The sequence below is a fragment of the Macrobrachium nipponense genome, chromosome 10 (assembly GCF_015104395.2).
Source record: "Macrobrachium nipponense isolate FS-2020 chromosome 10, ASM1510439v2, whole genome shotgun sequence".
Taxonomy (NCBI): domain Eukaryota; kingdom Metazoa; phylum Arthropoda; class Malacostraca; order Decapoda; family Palaemonidae; genus Macrobrachium; species Macrobrachium nipponense.
In genome coordinates, this window is record NC_087204.1 from 62,908,021 (window position 1) to 62,930,606 (window position 22,586).

General features: G+C 44.7%; 1 protein-coding gene across 1 annotated transcript in view; it reads left to right on the top strand.

Annotated features, from left to right (window-relative positions):
• LOC135223648 (cytochrome c oxidase assembly protein ctaG-like) overlaps positions 1–22,362 on the top strand; it is a 102,309-nt gene extending 79,947 nt beyond the window's left edge. Inside the window, exon 4 of the mRNA XM_064262298.1 lies at positions 19,384–22,362. Coding sequence (XP_064118368.1) covers positions 19,384–19,530 — 147 coding nt within the window. The 3' untranslated portion in view covers positions 19,531–22,362. The remainder of the gene's footprint in view (positions 1–19,383) is intronic.
• Positions 22,363–22,586: the final 224 nt, after the last annotated feature.

The window sequence follows — 22,586 nt, forward strand, 5'->3', positions numbered from 1 at the left end:
ACCATACACTGGAACAACTGGCAGAAGATTTATCCTTTCCCCCAGTGAATCTTCTGATGAAGGTCTTGCACAAGCTACTGTCCTTCTCAGACCAAGTGGCACTGGTGGCGCCCAATTGGCCAATAAGCAACTGGTTTCTGCTTCTTCTTGAAATGAAGCTCCAACCCAAACGGATCCCTCACCCGAAACTAACAAAGACAGTACAAACTCAGACTGTGTCAGTTTCCTCAAGAATTCTGAACACCCTAGCTTTATGGACTTCATGAAGTTTGCGGCCCAAAAGGGTGCGAGTATCGATCCATGTTTGTAGAATCAGATAAAAGAGATTCAACTCTCAGGCAATATGATTCGGCTGTCAGAGAGTTGGCCAAATTCCTGAAGGAATCACAGGCCCACAGAATGATTACTAATCTGGCAATTTCATTCTTCAGAACCCTGTTCGAGAAAGGCCTAGCCACCAGTACTATTACAACAATCAAGTCAGCCTTGAAGAAAAAACATTTTCAGATCGGTTTTTATATTGACCTGTCAGACACATACTTTTCCTCCATTCCGAGAGCATGTGCCAGCCTAAGACCTACCGACCGCCCTCATATGGTCACTTAGTTTCTAAATGATGTTCTCAAACTGGCTTCAGAAACTAATGCAACATGCTCATATATAACTTTACTAAGGAAAACCTTATTCCTAATGGGTATGGCCTCAGGCGCTAAATATCTGAACTCTCGGCTCTCTCACGAAATCCAGACTGCCTAGATTTCCTCCCGTCAGGGGAAGTGTCACTATCCCCAGATCGAAATTTCTTGGCTAAGAATGAGGACCCACAAAATAGATGGGTTCCATGGAAAATCAGCCCTGTCACTACACTTAGATCCCTTTTAGCCAGAACTTCCACAGCATCATCAGGTCCTCTTTTCATTAGAGAAAAAGGCGGCACTATTTCTCTTAAAGGTATTAGACAACAAATACTCTAGTTTATCAAACAAGCCAACCCGGATTCAGTTCCACATGTCAATGATATCCGAGCGGTGGCTACCTCTATTAATTACTTTCAAAATATAAACTTTGAGGTCCTGAAGAAGATATACTGGTTGGAAATCTCCAGTAGTTTTTAAGTGCCACTGTCTAAAGAATTTAAAAGCCTTTATTTCCAGCTATTAAGACAGGGAGCATAGTCTCCCCTGAATTATAAACTATATCATTCTTCTCCTTACTCCTTCCTTCCCCCCCCCCCCCCCAAATACCCACCCCAAATACTCCTCCTTCCTTCGACCTGCCTCCCACTCCGTACTCTCCACTATCACCCTCTCTCCATGCGATTTGAGAGGGTCCTGAGCATCCTCGTCAATCCTTGCCACCGAAGATTATACATAGAATTAATTTGTCCACAGCTATTGTGTAGACAACGCTGTACATATCCTGCGAAGGTAGTATAGTATTGCCTAGTATATCTTATGGAGTGCAATCATGTTTTCTAATTTTAAGTCTTAGCATAAGTCTTAGTCTAAGGAGTCAAGTAAATTTAAATTTAAAATTTTTAAAAATTGAATTTAGTGTAAATATTAATTAAGTAAACTAAGTTCAAATGAACCTTCGGTTTCATTGACTCCTTCCTGATAATTATAAGTACGACTTATGAGGCTTGGACAGGCATTCTCTAGTAACTTCCACCGGCGAACACAGGTCGAACCCAGAAAAGGGATTTTGACGAAGGAAAAATCTATTTCTGGGGAAAGACCTGTGTCGCCCGGTGAACCCAACCCTCTCTGTTGGATTTCCCATCCCTATACCAATCCAAGCCAAGAGAACGGGTCTAATCCAGGAATGTTAGGGGCGCTCGGGTCATGGTGGAGCAGGGTAGTAGCGGCGAGGGGGGAGGTGTTGCCGATGTAACGGCCCATCTCTAGAGGGGGATTTTGGAAAGAGATTCTCTAATTGGCAGAAGACCTGTGAATAGTGGCTTCCACTTGCCTTGTACTTTATACACGACATCCTTAGGGTGCTCGCGCGAGGGTAGTAACCTCATCATACCATGCTAGCTTTTTTCTCTAGTATATCTAGAACATATTTATACTAGAAAAGGCATAAGCAGGAACCTTTTCACCGGGCGACACAGGTCTTTGGATAGATTATTGTATTTCTTTAAAAAATCCCTCTTTAAAGAAATACAATAGTCTATCCATTTCACTCTTTTAATTAAGGATAAACTCCTCTCTCTCTCTCTCTCTCTCTCTCTCTCTCTCTCTCTCTCTCTCTCTCTCTCTCTCTCTCTCTCTCTCTCTCTCTCTCTTGCCACACAAGATATGTATGTCATAGTGGTAACTCCCTCCCTCTGTTTCGCTGGAAGCGTTATAAGTATTTTCTTTGAGAACAGATAGATACACACAAGCACACACTCTCCGTCTCTCTTTTACAGAGATGAAAGAATTTTTATGGTATGAGTATGTAAAATGTTTATTGATATTTTCTGTTGTTAATAATAGTTAAATAATAATAATAATAATGATAATAATTAATAAAACTGTAATTACAAAATTCGTATATGGTAGTATTTTAAAGAGATAAAAATGACCTTTCCATTTCACTTGTAAGGATAACTCCTCTCTCTTACTGAGATGGGAGAATTTTTATGGTAGATGCATATGTTTTTTAATATAATAAAGGGATTTTGACAAAGGAAAAATCTATTTCTGGGCGGTGACCTGTGTCGCCCAGTGAAATGGTTCCTTTAGCACTCATTTCTTAGGTATAAATATTGCTATAATACCAGAGAAAAATTCTATATGGTAATGCCAGAATAGTTCGGCTCGCTCACCTTTATTTAAGGTGTCGGTATGGTATCTGGGGCGAGTGTAACTACTACCAGAGGTCCCCCTGCCATTTAGTCTCTTCCTTTCTCAATATCCCTCGTCTACAGAGGAGCCGTTCCAAGCCCCCGCTACCCGCTACTGCTACAACTAGCGCTTTGTTTACCATTCCTGTAGATAGCACCCAAGCTTGGGCCTAATAGGGTGCGGAAATAGAGGGTGGGTTTCACTGGGCGACACAGGTCACTGCCCAGAAATAGATTTGTTCCGATACGTAATACAACCATCAGTCCTTTAACAATAGGAAGTAGCTAGCGGCAGCTGGAACGGTCGTAAGCTTCGAAGCAAGGGGAGAATAGAATGGTAGTTAACTGCTTGTTCCGATCGTCGCGCTGGCAGGTAACAAATCACTTTTGCTTTCGGCCGTGTGTGGGAAGGACGTGCTCGTCATCGCTCTGCCCGCTTCGTTTGCTTTGCTTTGAGTTTGAGTATTTGCCCTCTCTTTCTGTATAAATCAGAGTGATTGTAAGTACTTTTACATTTCTTTTATTGATCTTTGCAATGAGTGAAGAAGAAATGGAGATATCACCACGCCCTCCAGTCGCCCGTAGAGTGTGTCCCGGGCTGGAGGGGCGTAGATGTGGGGGATTTAGATCGTTTGTCGATGTGGATCCTCACGAGGTTTGTACTCGTTGTCGGGGGCGAGAGTGCTCCCGCAACGAGCCCTGTGTAGTATGTATGAATTGGTCCGAGGCGCAGTGGGTGCTGTACGAGGGCAGGAAGAGACTTAGGCCGCCCAGGAAGTCATCGGAAAGTCCAGTGACTCCTTTGGTAACGGACACTTCGTCCTCTTTCCTGCCTCCCGGCCAGCCCCCACGTTTCGCGCCTTCCCCTGCGGGGGGGGTAGCGGAGTCCTTCTCCTCTCTCGATCCGTCGAGTGTGGATGAGGGCGCCCGCTACCGGACGTCCAGTTGTACTCGGGGTCTTCCGTCCGCTCTGGGGGGGTTCTTCTCCCCCCAGGCGTGAGGAAACCCCTCTCTAACAACCCGACTGTTTGCTTTCGCGATGTGGAGCCATCAGCGAAAGTAGACGACCTGGGGACGGTGTGGGAGTCGCTGGGACTGCATCGGGGGATGGCCGAGCATCCAAGGGTTGATTCAGCGGTTGGGCGGGGTCTTGGTCACCCCGCAGTGGTCACTCATGGTGCGGTGACCACTACTACAACCACAGTAACGACACCAGCATATGAGATGCCACCGCATCTGGTGTATACACCATCATATAATGTCGGTGACACCCACGGCTGCTATACAAAAAACCCAACCCCATTACTGCCGTGCCAAAGAGGACGGTGCCACCACCACCTGGATTCTTTGTATTGCCAGACCCCGGACTTCCGCTGCCCAAAGAGTACCCCCTGGACCTGCCGCCAGTGCCGAGGATGACGGTAGCTGCCGACAGGACGCCTGGCTCTCCTGTGGTACCTGCCGTGCCTGCCGTACCTGTTGCTGTCCAGCCGCTCATTCCTTTTCAAGATCAGGCTGCTGCTCATTCACTTTCAGATGTTCCTGCCGTTCCTGCTGTTCCCGGACCTGTTCCTGTTGTTCCTGCTGTTGGTGGTGCTGTCACAGTCTCAGGTCTTTCCGGACAGGTGCAGTCGGGCCCTGTTTGCTTCGGCAACTGCCCCGGCTCCCTCCTGATGGAAGACCTGACGTCTGTCCTGCGGAGCCTGGCGAAGAAGAAGAGGAAGAGGAGAAGGGTGTCGTCGTCGTCTTCGTCGTCTTCTTCGTCGTCTGCTGCCTTCTCCTTCCCCTTCGACTTCTAAGGCTAAACAGCCGAAGAAGAAGAAGGTTGCCTCCTCCCCCCCTAAGAAGACTCCTTCGGGATCTTCTAAGGGCCCGGCTCGCTCAGGCGAGTTGGGGAGCTCTTCTGCTGGTCCTCCTGTTCCTTCGGGAACGGGGCCCGTCGCTTCTTCTCCAAAGAGGAAGTCGACGGGGACCAGAGGTGCACCAGCCTCGGCTGGTGCGTCCTCACCTGGTGCTAGCGGTTCTGCCGCTAAACCAGGTTCCGTCTCGGCCGCTTCTCGTTCGCGAGAAGCACCGAGTGGACGCTCTTCCAAGGAAGACCGTCCAGCCAAAGTTTTGACGCCCGAGCTCGCTCGCCGTCAAGACAGCGGCGCGGAGCAGAAGACTGGCGAGAGTCGTGCACACGACTCTCGCCAGGCCAGTTGGACGCTCTCGCAGCGATCAACTGGCTGCTCGGGCTGACGTGACGGTCGCTGATCCGGCCACGGGCTGAGGCGAGGAAGGGAGTCCCCACGGCCGCCGGTACCAGCCACGGCTGGTACCATCGGTTTTTTGACGCGCCGAGAGGACGCTGGCCGGTCTCAGACGCGACAGAGAGCCTAGCAGGTCACCCGTCCGCCGCTCCCGATGGGGACCGGGGTGGGCGGAGACGGTGACCAGCGGCAGCCTCGCCTGAAGCTAGAGATCGTCTCGACGTTCTCAGCAGAGCCAATCGCCCCCCAGGCGAGCGGCAAGGCTAGGCCTGCTGCTCGACCGTCACCGCGGTGGTTGACGATCAGCAGCAGCCCTCAACGCACGCTGGTGCCAGCGAGCAGAGGGGGAGCGTCAGGTCTGCCTCTCCCGTACCTTCAACCTCCTCGGGCTATACGGGAGGAGCGAGGTACCGAGGAGCGATCACAGAGAGTGCGCCGCTCGTGACCCAGCTATGACGCCGTACGGCTCAGGCACGGTTTTAGGACCGACCAGAACGTACGCGCAAGTATTGGAGGCGACCGTCAGGGGGTCTGTCGCTGTTGCCTCCTTCTGAAGGAGGAGTATCGCGGGATATGCTCTTGCTGGAGGGACTGGACGGTCCCTACTCCACAAGACGCTGTAACTCCCGAGATACAGAGGAACTTTGCGGAGGTCATTAAGCTGATGCGTCTGCATAATGACCTCGCGGAAGGATCGCCGCTACCACCGGCAGAGCCCACGTCCCGGCTCGAACATCATTTTGGGGTCCCAAGAGGGAACCCAAAATGATGGTGGGTTACCGCGATCTGAGCTTGCAGACTCGGTCCTGGATCAGGTGGAGAATCTCGTCTCAGGACGGGAGGACTCGCTAAAGTCCGGACGGTCTTCTAAGCTGCTTCCTCCTCCTCCTCTACAGCGGCAGAGGCGATTTTACGTGCCTTCGGAAGACCCGATACTGCCGAAACAGGTTAACCCGGAGTTTAGCTGAGGCTGACTCCAGGTGTGTCCCTGCAGCAGCTCCTGTCGGAGAACCTATGGTTCTCGCTTAGCAGGAGGCACTTGTTCCCTGGAATCTATCCGCTATGGCAGCATTCCACAGGCAGTTTCCTGGTTAGATTTGTGGTCCCTCACAATATCCAAAAGTAGCGGCCGGTCTCTGGGAGCTCTGCTCTCGAAGACGACGCTTCTTTTAGGAGACTGTGCCAGTCTGGAGGAAGAGCAATCTCTTACCTCGCCCATCAGACTGCTAACCTGTGGGCCAACTTGGTTCTTCGACGTAGGGACGCAGTCCTTACCCGAGTGACAAGGGGGCCGGGCGTGAGGCGGCACTCGGGCTTCGAAATGGACCTCTTAGGAGTTCCCCAGCTCTCTTTCCTGGAGAGATGGTGGACGCTGCGGTGAAAGGCGGCGCACTGAGAGAGTGACCGCTTAGTTCAGGCCAGGCAAAGTCTCGAAGGTTACTGGGCAATCTCGAGCGACTGCGGCCAAACAAAGAGCTTGGCTAGCGCTTCCACGGCGGCGAAGGACGGTTGCACCGTCCAAACCCCCGTGTGAAAGACTCCTGTAGTTTCAACTTCTGCTAGAGGAGGCCGCAACCACCCTCCTCCCAGCCCTCCTTTCCCCGAGGGGGTGCTGGAAAGAAGTCGAAACGAGGTGGGAAACGCTAGGGACGGCGTTCCCCCCCTCACCTGCTGCCTGCGAAGTGGGGGGGTGCCTGGCGAGCCATTGGGCGACTTGGCAGCGCTACGGCGCCGAGAACTGGATAGTAGACGTCCTTCGGGAGGGATATCTACTACCCTTCGAGTCTCGGCCCCCCCTCATCTCCAATCCGGTCCATCTACAGACCTATGTCCGGGGATCAGCAAAGGACAACGCTCTTCGACAGGAGATCAAGACCATGCTGGTGAAACAGAGCTGTAGAAATCGTGGAGGACCAGTCACCGGGCTTTTACAGCCGCCTCTTCCTAGTGGAGAAGGCATCGGGGGGCCTGGCGTCCGGTGATAGACCTCTCTCCCCTGAACCGCTTCGTTCGCACGACGCGGTTCACGATGGAGTCGGCACACTCAGTGCTCGACTCGATCAGGGGGAACGATTTCATGCTTTCAGTGGACTTGAAGGACGCGTATTTTCAAATACCCATCCATCAGTCCTCCAGAAAGTACCTCCGCTTCATCTTCGACGGGACGGTGTACCAAAGTCAGGGCACTTTCTGTTTCGGTCTCTCAACCGCCCCACAGGTGTTCACGCGAGTGTTCACTCTGGTGTCGGCTTGGGCCCATTCGAACGGGATACGTCTTCTGAGGTATCTCGACGATTGGCTAGTCCTGGCGAGCTCCCGCTCGCAGTTGCTACAGGACAGAGATCGACTCCTCAAGTTTTGTCGCGATCTGGGGATCGTGATAAACTACGAGAAGTCCGATCTCGAACCCAAGCAGAAGATGAAGTACCTGGGTATGCTGATAGACACGGTAGCAGGGCAAGTCTTTCCCGCAGACTTGCGGATCAGCAAATTCAGGGAGGCAGCCGGCCGGTTCCTGTCTCGGCAGGAACAGGCAGCACAGCAATGGCAAGTCGTGATCGGCCATCTGTCGTCACTCGAGAAGTTAGTCCCTCACGGGCGTCTTCACCTGCGGTCTCTCCAGTGGAGGCTAAGGGAGAGTTGGTCTCAGGCAAAGGATCCTCCTTACTTTCCCGTGGCTATCACGGACAAGGTGAGGCAGGAACCTAGCCTGGTGGCTCGACGACAAGAAACCTCTTAAGATGGAGTGCCCATACGCACTCCCCCCCCGGAGATGCTTCTGTTCTCAGACGCATCGACCGAGGGATGGGGCGCACACCTGGAGGAGTTGCTGACTGCCAGGTGTGTGGGACCATCACGAAAAGCACCTTCACATCAATGTCCTGGAACTCAAGGCGGCGTTCTACGCCCTCCAAGAGTTTCAGGACCGCTTGGTGGGACACTCAGTGGTGTTGATGTGCGACAACACCACAGTAGTGGCATATGTCAACAAGCAGGTGGGGCTAGTGTCTCTTCCGCTCCATCAGTTGACGGTGCAGGTGCACGAGTGGGCCACGGCTCACTCGATAGAGCTGTCAGCACGCTACATTCCAGGCAAGAGGAATGTAGTAGCAGACAAGCTCAGCCAGTCGGGGATCAGGTGATAGGGACTGAATGGTCTCTACACCAAGACGTGGCGGAAAGGCTCTTCAACCTGTGGGGGCGGCGACCGGTCGTAGACCTGTTCGCCACCCGGCACAACAGAAAACTTCAGGTTTTCTTCTCAGCTGTGCCGGACCCTGGGCAGCTGCAGAGGACGCTCTCCAACACCCTGGGACAACCTCTTCGCTTACGCCTTTCCTCCCTTCTGTCTGATTCGGAAAGTGATCAGCGAGCGCTGGTCACTCCCAATCTCAGAATGATCCCGGTGGCTCCCAAACGGCCGCAAGCCGTTTGGTATCCGGACCTGCTGGCTCTTCTTGCGGACGCACCGAGAGAGCTACCCAATTGGCACAACCTTCTAGCCCAGCCACACGTAGAAGCGGTACCACCAAGCAGTCCAGTCCCTTCAACTTCCACGGCTGGCTGTTATCCACCATCTCTTGCGAACGAGAGGCTTTTCTCGTAGCGCAGCAACAGAGATGGCTGGACACGTCCGACAGTCCTCTGCAGCTGTGTACCAGGGGAAGTGGGCCGTCTTCTGTGGTTGGGTGTCGTAGACAGGGTCTGTCTCCTCTCAGAGCACTCTTCAGCAGGTAGCGGATTTCCTCGTGTTTCTTCGCCGAGAGAAGCTCCTCTCAGTACCCACAGTTAAGGGATATAGAGCCGCCCTGGCTCTCGTCCTAAAAAATGAGGGGACTGGACATCTCGAATTCGTTCGAGCTCCTTGCTAATGAGGAGCTTCGAAAGGTCTTGCCCCCCACCCAGGGAACTCAGGCCCCCTGCGTGGGATGTGACTCTCGTACTTAGGAGTTTGACTCGAAGACCTTTCGAGCCACTCCGAGAGTCGTCAGACAGGGATCTGACCCTCAAGACCCTCTTCTTGCGTGGCCCTGGCATCGGCGAAGAGAGTAGGGGACTACATGGCCTTTCTTATGATGTTAAACATACCAGAGGCTGGGATCTTGTGACGCTCGATTTCGTCCCGAACTTCGTAGCTAAGACTCAGAATCCATCGATCCCTGACGATAGGTTCGAGTCTTTCACGATCCCCTCCCTTCTGGACTTCACCGATAACGATGCGGATGAGATGCTGCTTTGTCCTGTGAGGGCGCTACGGCGCTATCTGAAGAGAACTCGACATCTCAGGCCTGAGTGTCGACGCCTCTTCGTTAGCACTGGGGTTACCAAGAAAGAAGTCTCCAAGAACACGCTTTCTTTCTGGCTGCGTGAGGTGTTATCAGGAGAGCGTACGAGGCTGATGGTAGCGACGACATCCGTACGCTACCGACCGAGAGCCCACGAAGTCAGAGGTATCGGACCCTCTTGCGTTCCGTAAGAACTTCTCCGTGGCGCAGGTCCTGAAGGCAGGTGTCTGGGCCAACCAGACCACCTTCACGTCCTTCTACCTTCGGGATATTGCCCACAAGTCCTTGGATACTTTTTCCTTTGGGACCTGTGGTGGCTGCTCAACACGTTGTGTAAGCTTACCCAGCACCCGAGCAGGCAGAACAGCATCGATTCCTGGTATGACTGGGAGAATGAATGTGCGAATGAGAGAGTGACTGGCTTCTCTTCACCATCTTTCTCTACCTCTACCTGTGGGCAGAGGGATACGGTCGTTACCTTGCTGGAAGGAAGTCAGATGCAGGTAAGCTATTCAACAGAGCTCCATCCTATCTCTTTAACTAGAGATAGGAGTGTATATCCACCACTTTCTCCAACAAGGGGGAGAAAGTGGATGCCTACATGAGACAAACCCATTACTTTACATTTGCTCATGTAAAGGAAAAAGTTTCTTACAATGCTGGTACAAAGAGATACGCTTGCCTCTCTCTTAGTACTCGGCCCAGAGGTCTGACCATTGATCCTGCGGTGCACACCCCGATCAATCGGACAGAGGCTTGGATCCCTCCCTCGCTCTTACGACCAGGGAGGCATTCCAGGGATGGACGAACACCAGTCTGTTCATCAAAAGACTCAGATTCCTCCCACCAAGAAGTGAGTCTTCCTATTGTTAAAGGACCGATGGTTTGTATTACGTATCGGAACAAATGACAATTTGTCGAAAATTGCATTTTTCCTAACTATAACAAACCTGAGTCCTTTACATATAGTCCCTCCTCATGCCACCCCTCACTCTGCGTATTTGCATGGGCCTCCCCCAAAAGAAGCAAAAGTGATTTGTTTACGCCGCGCGACGATCGGACAAGCAGTTAACTACCGTTCTCCCCTTGTTCGAAGCTTACGACCGTTCCAGCTGCCGCTAGCTACTTCCTATTGTTAAAGGACCTCAGGTTTGTATAGTTAGGAAAAATGCAATTTTCGACAAATTGTCATTTTTCCTTTGTCAAAATCCCTTTTCTGGGCTTAGCCTGTGTTGCTCCGTGAAATAGTAACAGAGAATTGGCCCCACCAGCTTGGAAAGTTAGTGTAGATAAATTACTGTAAGGAAATTGAAACTTGAATAACATTAAATACTATTTAATATTAGTTATTTAATCTACAAGTAATTAATAAAGTTGCTTAATACTACGATAATTTTAATAATCCTTATCCTAAAAGCTTATCCACTAACTAGGGTTGTATAACCCAACAAGTAACAATAACAAATCACACAACAACAAACAGGAATTAACCCTTTACTGCCGACTGGACGTAATTTACGTCGACATTTTTTGTCTCGTGTGCCGACTGGACGTATTTTACGTCGACTTACAAAAGTTTTTTTTAAAATTCACGGATAAATGCTTATAGGCCTACCAGCCTAAAACTTTTGAATCACCCGCCTTGGTGGATGCTGGGAGTTCACGGATCAAGGTGTTGTTTTGTTTACAATCGTTACGCAGGCGCGCAAGCGCGAATTTCTTTCTTGCCGCACTAAAAAGTATCTGTGACACATCTCAGAAATGATTTCATCACTTTGACATAATTTTTGTACCATTGTAAATTAGCCGTTACATGAAGTATTATATATGAAAATGTGCGTATTTTTATGTAGAATACAACAATAAAATACTCATGATTGTAGCTTTTATCAGTTTTGAGATATTTTCATATAAATAACGATTATTGCCAAAATTTCAACCTTCAGTCAACTTTGACTACCGAAATGGTCGAAAAACGGAATTGTAAGCTAAAACTCTTATATTTTAGTAATATTCAATCATTTACCTTAATTTTGCAACTAATTGGAAGTCTCTAGCACAATATTTCGATTTATGGTGAATTTATGAAAAAACTTTTTCCTTACGTACGCGCGGTAACTCTTCCGAAAAAAATCATACATGCGATTGTGGTAATGTTTGCACCATTTTAAAATTAGCCATTATATAAAGTTTTATATATGGAAATGTGCATAATTTCATGCACAATTAGAACTAAAAACAACCCATGGTTGTAGCTTTTATCAGTTTTGAGATATTTTCATATAAATAACGATAATTGCCAAAATTTCAACCTTCGGTCAACTTTGACTCTACCGAAATGGTAAAAAAAACGCAATTGTAAGCTAAAACGCTTATATTCTAGTAATATTCAAGAATTTACCTTCATTTTGCAATGAATTGGAAGTCTGTAGCACAATATTTTGATTTATGGTGAATTTATGAAAAAAATAACATTTTCTTTACGTCCGCGCGGTAACTCTTCCGAAAAAATCATACGTGCAATTGTGGTAATGTTTGCACCATTTTAAATTAGCCGTTACATAAAGTTTTATATATGAAAATGTGCGCAATTTCATGTAGAATACAAAAAAAAATAATTGAAGGTTGTAGCTTTTCTCTTTTTTTTGTTTTCGAAATATTTGCATATAAATCACGATAAATAGAAAAAAACCACGTTCGGTCAACTTTGACTCTACCAAAATGGTCGAAAAACGCAATTGTAAGCTAAAACTCTTACAGTCTAGTAATATTCAGTCAGTTTATCTTCATCTTGAAACAAATTGGAAGTCTCTAGCAAAATATTTAGATATGAATTTAAAAAAAAATCTTTCCATTCCCTCCGCGCGTGGATTCTCCGGCACAAATCTCTGAAATGCGTATGTCCCATTCTCGGAATATTTGCTCCGTTTCATATTAGGCATTTCGTGTTATATACCAAAATTATCGCAATTTAGTGTACATTACAACGAAAAAAAAGTAACTTGTTACCTTTAACCGTTTTGCGCACAGTGTGATTTGAATACAATTATATGTGAAATTTTGTTTTTGCGCTATCATATATCGCATTATTTATATATGATAATGATAATTTTTTCATTTCTGATGGTTGCATACTAAACTTCAGCCAATGACAAAAAAGGAGCCAAAAATGAACTCTTAATCTTGAAAACTAAGCGCGCTGTGATTTTTTGAAAAAAATATTTTTTCCGCTCCCGCGCTCACTCTGAAACACCTCCGGCACATGGGAGACAATTTTTATTTTACCGCTTTGGCGTTTAAGGGTTAATTACGCGACATAGACCCAGATATACATATGTACAATCAAATTCATCAGATACAGCATAGGTGCAAGCCAAGGTACATTGTGTAACCCAGTAACAACCGAGCTAAGGTCAAGAATGCTAGCGAGGCAGGTAGGAGAGAGAGAGATGTAGGGAGAGACGAAGGCTACTAAACTAATTATTACAGCTCTATGCAGTGTCAGGGGAAACTGTGTTTCCTGCTGCCACTGCTGGGAATTTAAGGGCCTCTAACGACTTTAGGTAGTGGCGTTTAAATACTGTCGGAGATTTCCAGCCTGTGTACTTTTTGAGATCGTCAAAATTCATATGTTGAAAATAATTAATTGAGGTGGCTACCGCCCTAATATCACGCGCCCGTGGAAATGATCCGGGTTAGCTTGCTTGATAAAGTATAGAATCTGTTGTCTGATTCCTTTTAGGGAGATACAGTAGTACCTCGAGATACGTAATTAATCCGTTCCGAGGCACCCTTCGTATCATGAAGTTTTCGTATCTTGGACCACATTTTACATGTAAAATGGCTAATCTGTTCCTAGCCCTCCAAAAACACCCCAGTAAATTATATTTCCAGGCCTAAAACACATGTTCTAGGGTTACGACGCCGATCCGACGGAAGAAATATGACTCCAAAAAAAGGCAAAAATACGTACATACTTGAGTAATATTCAACTGCATGTAATTTTCAACCCCATTTTTACTGTATATATTAGGACTTTAGCATATGTCCCTTAGCAATAAGCCTAGCCTATGTTAGCGGTTGCTACTGTAGCCTAGTCTATGATTCTGACATCTAAACCCTAAGAGCTAAAAGCTTAGAATATGCCAATAAAATGTATAAATAATCAGTATGTACTCATTTCAAATAATTATTAATTAATCATTAACTATAATACACAAACAAACAAAAAAAAACCTTCCAATCGATTGTTTACATTCAGCTCTTACCCGTCTTACCTCTTACGAGTACCGAACGAACGCCAAGCAATCATTTTTCCTAGCACACAGTAAGCCATAAATTTTCATTAGTTATCTCTCTTCAAACCAATGAAACTACCAAACAGTATAATAACCATTCTTTCTATTCTTTATTATTCTATCTTTACCTATGGAGATACCGAGTTACTGAGAGCTATAATGAAACATACGTATACGTAATGTAATAATAAAACAGAAGAAGAATTCTAAAAATACGTATTTGTTGGCAGTCCTGATTTTTTTTATTTTATTTTATATTTTGATATCTAATTCACATTTTTTTTATTAAATGTATTGCATGAATAAGTTTTTCAATTTACAGCATCCTTTTACCAATAGAATACATAAAGCACAAGGGGTAGATGCTGACCAATAGGAGAGCAGGATTTTTAATGGGGTGACTAGCATCAGGAACCAATGACGGATGGAGCGGGAGGATGGTGGCGAGTTTACTCAGTTGGCGGCGCGCTAGTTTTAAAATTGTTCTCGGTGGTCTGGGCGAATCTCGGGACTTTACAGCAACAACCTTTCGTATCTTGAAAACTTTTCGTATGTAGAGCCATAAAATTTTTTGTGATTTGCTTTCGTATCTCGAGTTTTTTTCGGTTAAGTTTGGCCTTTCGTATGTCGATGGTACCACTGTATAGCTTTTTTCTCTGGTATTTATAGCAATATTTATACCTAAGAAATGAGTGCTAAAGGAACCATTTCACGAAGCGACACAGGCTAAGTCCAGAAATAATAATAATAATAATAATAATAATAATAATAATAATAATAATAACAATAATAATAATAATTTATAACAATACAAGTAGACGAAGACCCAGAAATATACAGAGACAGGAGAATGACAGACAGAACAGAGGACTGGCACAACAAACCAATGCACGGACAATACATGAGACAGACTAAAGAACTAGCCAGCGATGACACGACACATGGCAATGGCTACAGAGGGGAGAGCTAAAGAAGGAAACTGAAGGAATGATAACAGCGGCACAACATCAGGCCCTAAGAACCAGATATATTCAAAGAACGATAGACGGAAATAACATCTCTCCCATATGTAGGAAGTGCAATACGAAAAATGAAACCATAAACCACATAGCAAGCGAATGCCCGGCACTTGCACAGAACCAGTACAAAAAGAGGCATGATTCAGTGGCAAAAGCCCTCCACTGGAGCCGTGCAAGGAAAATATCAGCTACCTTGCAGTAATAAGTGGTACGAGCACCAACCAGAGGGAGTGATAGAAAACGATCAGGCAAAGATCCTCTGGGACTATGGTATCAGAACGGAGAGGGTGATACGTGCAAATAGACCAGACGTGACGTTGATTGACAAAGTCAAGAAGAAAGTATCACTCATTGATGTCGCAATACCATGGGACACCAGAGTTGAAGAGAAAGAGAGGGAAAAAATGGATAAGTATCAAGATCTGAAAATAGAAATAAGAAGAATTTGGGATATGCCAGTGGAAATCGTACCCATAATCATAGGAGCACTAGGCACAATCCCAAGATCCCTGAAAAGGAATCTAGAAAAACTAGATGCTGAAGTAGCTCCAGGACTCATACAAAAGAGTGTGATCCTAGAAACGGCGCACATAGTAAGAAAAGTGATGGACTCCTAAGGAGGCAGGATGGAACCCAGAACCCCACACTATAAATACCACCCAGTCGAATTGGAGGACTGTGATAGAGCAAAAAAAAAAAAAAAAATAATAATAATAATACTTAGGCAGCAGACCCTCTCTCAAGCATACTTTATTAAAAGTAGCCATTACTTTTAATGAAATAATAATAATAATAATTAATTTCAAATGAAAATTCTTCCCTTCGTCTTTTTCTGTTATCAGTTTCCCTACCTTCTCATCACTCCAGTGACGCTTGGAGCTGGGAAGCTGTCAAACATCTCTAGTAACAGTGCCATACAATGGTCAATGAATTTAATGGTTTTTATGCAATCTCTCTCTCTCTCTCTCTCTCTCTCTCTCTCCTCTCTCTCTCTCTCTCTCTCTTCTCCTCTCGCTCTCTCCCTCTCCTCCCGTCCTCTTCTCTCCTCTCTCTCTCTCTCTCTCTCCTTCCTACTGAGATGAGATCATTTTTATGGTACATGTATGTAATAAGTTTATTATTGATATTTTCCAGTAATAATACTATAATGTATAATAATAATATTATAACTGTAATTACAAAATTCATATGTGATAATCTTAAATACAATCATCTTTCCATTTCACTCTTAAATACTGTAAAGACAACTCTCTCTCTCTCCTCTCCTCTCTCTATCCTCGTCTCCTCGTCTCTCTCTCGCTCTCTCTCTCCTCTTCCTCTCTCTCCTCTCTCTCTCTCTCTCTCCTCTCAGTAAAAGAATTGATATACAGACAAGCATAATTGTTCAGTCCTCTCTTTCTCTCTTCTCGGGAAAAGATACGTATATGTATTTATCATAAGGAGTTATTCTCTCTCTCTCTCTCTCTCTCTCTGTTATTGGTTGTTTATATATTTCTAATGGTAAAGTTTTTAAGATGACTTTGAAATGATATTAATAATACCAATTCAATGGTATATTTGACGTAGGATGATACTTTAATTATACATTTGGTATTTGAACTTTCAAGATAGGCAGATATATGTACTGTAGATATTTTTAGAAGGGAGTTCTAACTATTCGCGGGTTTGAACTTTCGCGTGGGTGCCTGGTGCACATCCTCCGCGAATACGGGGGAAACACTGTATGTAATGTACAGCCAACTAAGAGGGAAAGACAACCACCAAGATATTCCTGAAGCCGAACCAAGTAAGAGACTCTGGGAAAACATGTGGAGCAATCCGGTATCATACAACAAACATGCAACATGGCTCCAGGAAGTCAAGGAAAAAGAAATAGGGAGAATAAAACAAAGATTCACTGAGATCAGACACAGTCAGACACCAACTAAAGAAAATGCCCAACTGGAAAGCCCCAGGTCTTGATGAAGTCCATGAATACTGGCTCAAAAATTTCAAGGCCCTACACCCACAAATAGCAGAACAACTCCAACATTGTATCACAAACCACCATGGACCTAAATGGATGACCATAGGGAGAACATCATTAGTACAGAAAGACAAGAGCAAGGGAAATATAGCCAGTAACTACAGGCCTATCACCTGCTTACCAGTAATGTGGAAGTTACTAACAGGTATCATCAGTGAAAGGCTATACAACTAACTACCTAAAGGATACAAACACCATCCCCCACCAACAGAAAGGCTGCAGAAGAAAGTGTAAGGCCACAAAAGACCAGTCCCTGATTGACAAAATGGTAACAAATAACAGTAGGAGAAAGAAAACCAACCTAAGCATGGCATGGATTGACTATAAGAAAGCCTTCGACATGATACCACGCACATGGCTAATAGAATGCCTGAAAATATATGGGGCTGAGGAAAACACCATCAGCCTACTAAAAAATACAATGCGCAACTGGAATACAGTATTTACAAGTTCTGGAATGAGACTAACAGAGGTTAATATCAGGGGAGGGATCTTCCAGGGTGACTCACTGTCTCCACTACTCTTAGTAGTAGCTATGATTCCCATGACAAAAGTACTGCAGAAGATGGATGCTGGGTACTAACTCAAGAAAAGAGGCAACAGAATTAACCATCTGATGTTCATGGATGACATCATACTGTATGGTAAGAGCATCAAGGAAATAGATACCCTAATCCAGGCTGTAAGGATTGTATCTGGAGACTTCAGGATGGAGTTTGGAATAGCAAAATGTGCCTTGGTCAACATGCAAAAGGGCAAAATAACAAGGACTGAAGGGATAAAGCTACCAGATGGGAACAACATCAAACACATAGATGAGACAGGATACAAATACCTGGGAATAGTGGAAGGAGAGGATATAAAACACCAAGAGATGAAGGACACAATCAGGAAAGAATATACGCATAGACTTAAGGCAATACTCAAGTCAAAACCCAATACCAGAAATATGATAAAAGACATAAACACATGGGCAGTACCAGTAATGAGATACAGCACTGAAGCAGTGGAATGGATGATGGCAGAACTCTGCAGCATAGACCAGAAAACTAGGAAACATATGACAATACATAAAGCACTACACCCAAGAGCAAATATGGACAGACTACATAACAGAGAAGGGAGAAGGAAGAATGCTACTAAGCAAAGAGGACTGCATCAACATCGAAAACAGAGCACGGGGGCAATATCTGAAAACCAGTGAAGACAAGTGGCTCAAGAGTGCATGGGAAAAAGGACTGATAAAAGTGGATGAAGACCCAGAAATATACAGAGAGGAGAATGACAAACAGAACAGAGGAATGGCACAGCAAACCAATGCACGGACAATACATGAGACAAACTAAAGAACTAGCCAGCAAGGAAACATGGCAATGGCTACAAAGGGGAGAGCTCAAGAAGGAAACAGAAGGAATGATAACAGCGGCTCAAGTTCAGGCCCTAAGAACCAGATATGTTCAAAGAACAATAGATGGAAATAACATCTCACCCATTTGGAGGAGGTGCAATATGAAAAACAAGACCATAAACCACATAGCAAGCGAATGTCCGGCACTTGCACAGAATCAGTACAAAAAGAGGCATGATTCAGTGGCAAAAGCCCCCCACTGGAGCCTGTGCAAGAAACATCAGTTACCTTACAGTAATAAGTGGTACGAGCACCAACCTGAAGGAATGATAGAAAACGATTAGGCAAAGATTCTCTGGGATCGTGATATCAGAACAGATAGGGTGATACTTACAAATAGACCAGATGTGATGTTTATTAACAAAATCAAGAAGAAAGGAAAAAAATGGATGAGCATCAAGACTTGAAAATAGTAATAAGAAGGATATGGGATATGTCAGTGGAAATTGTACCCATAATCATAGGATCACTAGGCACGATCCCAAGATGACTGACTGAAAAGGAATCTGGAAAAACTAGAGGCTGAAGTAGCTCCAGGCCTCATGCAGAAATGTGTGCTCCTAGAAACAGCGCGCACAGTAAGAAAAGTGATGGACTCCTAAGGAGGCAGGATGCAATCCGGAACCCCACACTATAAATACCACCCAGTCAAATTGGAGGACTCTGATAAACAAAAAAATAATAATAAAATGAAAAAAAGTCTGTGAATAGGCAAATTTTCTGCAAATTAAATTTCACAGAAAAATTTACAAATAGGCTAATCTGCAAACCCTGAATAGTGAATAGTCAGGGTTGACTATATTACTACTAGCCAAGGTATTGATACATTTCATGACACCAGGTTAGTCTCCAGAATTTCTGGACTCCCAGGCACAATCACTCAGTAACTCAGTGGCTTCAGGCCTTGAAAGTTGTTATTCAAATAGCAGAAAGTTCCTTAAGTACAGTTATAAAGCAAGGTGATTTGTATTGTCAAAACTAATACACTTATTTGAAAATGAATCAAGTTTATTTTGATACAAACCCATCACCTTACAAGTTAAGTATCCCTCCTCCCCTACCTGCAAAGCTTTTACGATTAGTTAGGCAATAGTCAATATGATAATTTTCTGCTGATAGAAGGACATGGGGATCATGGATGTGTGGGTTGCAAATGTGAATTATTCTTGTTTGGAAAGGGAGCTGCTGCTAGTAACAGTAGTTATAAGATGAGGAGTTTGTACTTTAAAAGAAATATTTAATGTTATTGTTTATTTTTCAGGTACACATGCCTGTTTTTTTCTATATTGATCCTGAGTTTGTGGACGATCCCAAGATGGAGAATGTTGATCGGCTAACACTTTCTTATACCTTTTTTGAAGCTCGTGAAGGTGTCCCAATCCCTATCCCAAATTTTGCAAAATACTGATAAATACAATATTGTATATAGTGTAATATATGAATAATTTTTCAAATGAGCATTACCTCTCCATTATATAGCTTTTACTTCTTTGCCAGTGGAAGTTTTTTGACAAATAGCAAAGGAAAAACTAGAACACTTGATTTTCTATGAATATCTGTTTTCCTTCCATCTACTTCCCCCATCCCCACCAGGGGACCGATTGGTACAAAAGCTTGTAGGCAGTCAGCCTACTTCTGTCACTTGTTGAGAGGAAGCAACAAATTCAAATTGTTTAATGTACTTAGTTTTATGATGAGGAAATAGTTTTATTTTTAAAATTTCTTTAATAATTATTTTGAACTTTGTATTGGTAAGAACATGCAAGGTAATTGTTGCCATAATAGGCTTTAGTACAGTTTTATTGATCCTCATCTGATGTGTGCACTGCTGAGGGAAGGATACATAATAACTGGAATAACCAGTATGAATTGTAGTTGAACAAAATCATGCAGAAATTGATTGCAAATGATGCTGCTCCTCTTCAATCTGTTACTCTAACTATTCTTCCATAGATTCAAGGCATTAGATTTGATAAGATTGTCATATTTTATGTTCACTTGGTGTACGTTCCTCTTGATTTTTTTCTCTATGCTACTCTTTCATGCATCATGTTAAGTTTGGGTATTTCCCCAAGTCGGAGGAAGGGTCAGCACTCCTGCTTTGGCTTGCCATGTCCTTGACACATCCTCTTTTGCTCCCTCTGGTTGTGGAGCAACAGGTAACCAAGACATGTTAAAGAGCAGTGCATATCTGTGCCCATTGTCTCCGCCCTCTGTCTGGTCTGGTGTCAGTGATGCTATATCTGATGTCAGTGGTATGGCACCAGCTCTGGTTTCAGAATTCATCCTCTGACAGGATCACTTGGGAGAGAATAAGAGTCGCTGACATTTTTCCTTATTTTAGTTTTTACTATATCATATTGAATTGATAGGGGTGATCCTTCGACTCATTTAGTAATTTTGAAGCGGGTTTTGCTCTTCCACCAGGTGGTTAAGGAAAGTTTCCTTTTGTTCTATAGGATAGTCCTACTTGATCTCTGTAGCTAAGGATCATTTGTGATTTTAGACTAACATTAATTACCAGTTAGTTTTTAGAGGGGAGTCAAGAACTGCTTCTGTTTTCCCTTGTATAGGCAGTCCCTGGTTATCGGCGGGGTTTCTGTTCTAACAGCTTCGTGATAAGCAATTTTCTGCACTGATAATTGGATTTTGGTGCTGATAACCAGTTAATGGTGCTCTTCTGTTAGGTATGTACGGGCAGCCCTCAGTTAACGACAGTCCAGTTTTACAGTGCTTGTCTAGCGACGCTGTTAACTGGAATTTCTGTGCCGATCTCTGGCTAGCTGCGCCATTTAGCAGGATTTTAATGCTGTTATCACCGATAACTGATAACCAGTTAATGGTGCTCCTCTGTTAGGTATGTACAAGCAGCCCTAAGTTAACTGCTATCCGGTTTTACATCGCTTGTCTAGCGATGCTGTTAACTGGATTTTCTGTGCTGATCTCTGGTTAGTAGTGGCGATCTCTGGTTAATGGTGCCAATATTCAGTTAGCAGCACCGTTAAGCAGGATTTTAGTGCTGTTATCACCAATTTTCGGTTAGCAGCATTGGCCGGAAACGGAACCCCTGCCATTAACCAAGGGCTGCCTGTATTGGTGCCAATAATCTACTATCGGTTCCAATAACCAGGAATCGGTGCCGAAAATCGAAAATTTTTGGTGATTTTCAGCTCTAGACAAACCCTATAAAACCGGATCTCTGATAACAGAGGCTGCTAAAAACTGGGATGGCCTGTACCTGTCTTTCTCCAGCCAAGGCGATTGTGCGCTTCACAGTTTTGATGCATCAGTCACCAGCATTTAGTGAAATTTTGCATTTGTTTCCACAGTGCCTTGCCTCTCTTGTGTGTTGTGCCCCTCTGGATTTCTCCCTCGATATGTAGGTTCTCTTAGTCACCACACTCATGCGCCTGTGTGACTATCACCTGTTTGCCTTTTGTCTACCTGTTGAAAATTTCATCAAAGCACTCATTTCAGCTTCTTTTTGGTAGAAAGGTGCGTAGTTTTGCTTAGCAGTATTTCAGTGCTCGGCCTTGCTGTTTTGGTTTTGTTTTCCCTGTGGTTCAGGAACTTTCTTGGTGTCTTGAGGTTTTACTGATCAGAATTTTCTCTTGTTGAACCCACAGGTTCAGCTGGATCAGTGGCCTCCTTTTAGGCTGGAGCAAGTGAGTTTCATCAGCCCTGATTTAAGAGGAGTTTTCAGTTCTTGGTAGAAGTTTATCAGGATTCAACCCTCTGTAGAAGCTGTCAGGAGTAAGTTCAGTGCTGTCAGCTGCTGCCCTTCCACCATCAAGCCTTGTAGTCTTTGCCCTGGTCTCTAAGGAACATTCTGGGCATGTTTGATGGTTAAGCCCTATTTTCTCATTTCTATGTCAGGTGGGCAAGTGGTTTGAACTTATGTTGATTGATGAATCAGGTGTCTGGTTTAGAACCAAGTGAAAAAAATGGTTATGATTTCTTTTTTAAAGTGATTAATTTCATTGTGTAGGAAGTTAATGAATTATTTTAGGGAAATACCACCATCATTTATGCTACTGCAATTCAGTATGTTAGAAGCTTTAGTGCAGTTCATGGAAAGGTAGCCTCTTCTAAGATGTATCACCATTCTTACATACATATACATTTTTGATTGCGTAGTCGCTGTTTCGTCCTTAAAGGGTTTACCCTCCATGGTGTGAGCCAGTGCCCCATGGTGATCAGACTAATATTAAAGAAATATCTTTTAGCTGGGTATTATGCCATAACGATAAACACTATGACAAGTGATAGAGTATAATGGACTCAAAGACAAGAAGGCATTATTTATCTTGTCTTCAGTGAAGCTGGACCCAGTTTCCTATGTCAAAACCTGTAGAAGCGACTATTGCGCATGTGCATTGGCCATCTTGTTTTATGCTCGGGCTGGCTACAAGACCAAGTTCCATTACTCCTCTGGTCAACACAGACGTAAGTCTATTCAGCCAG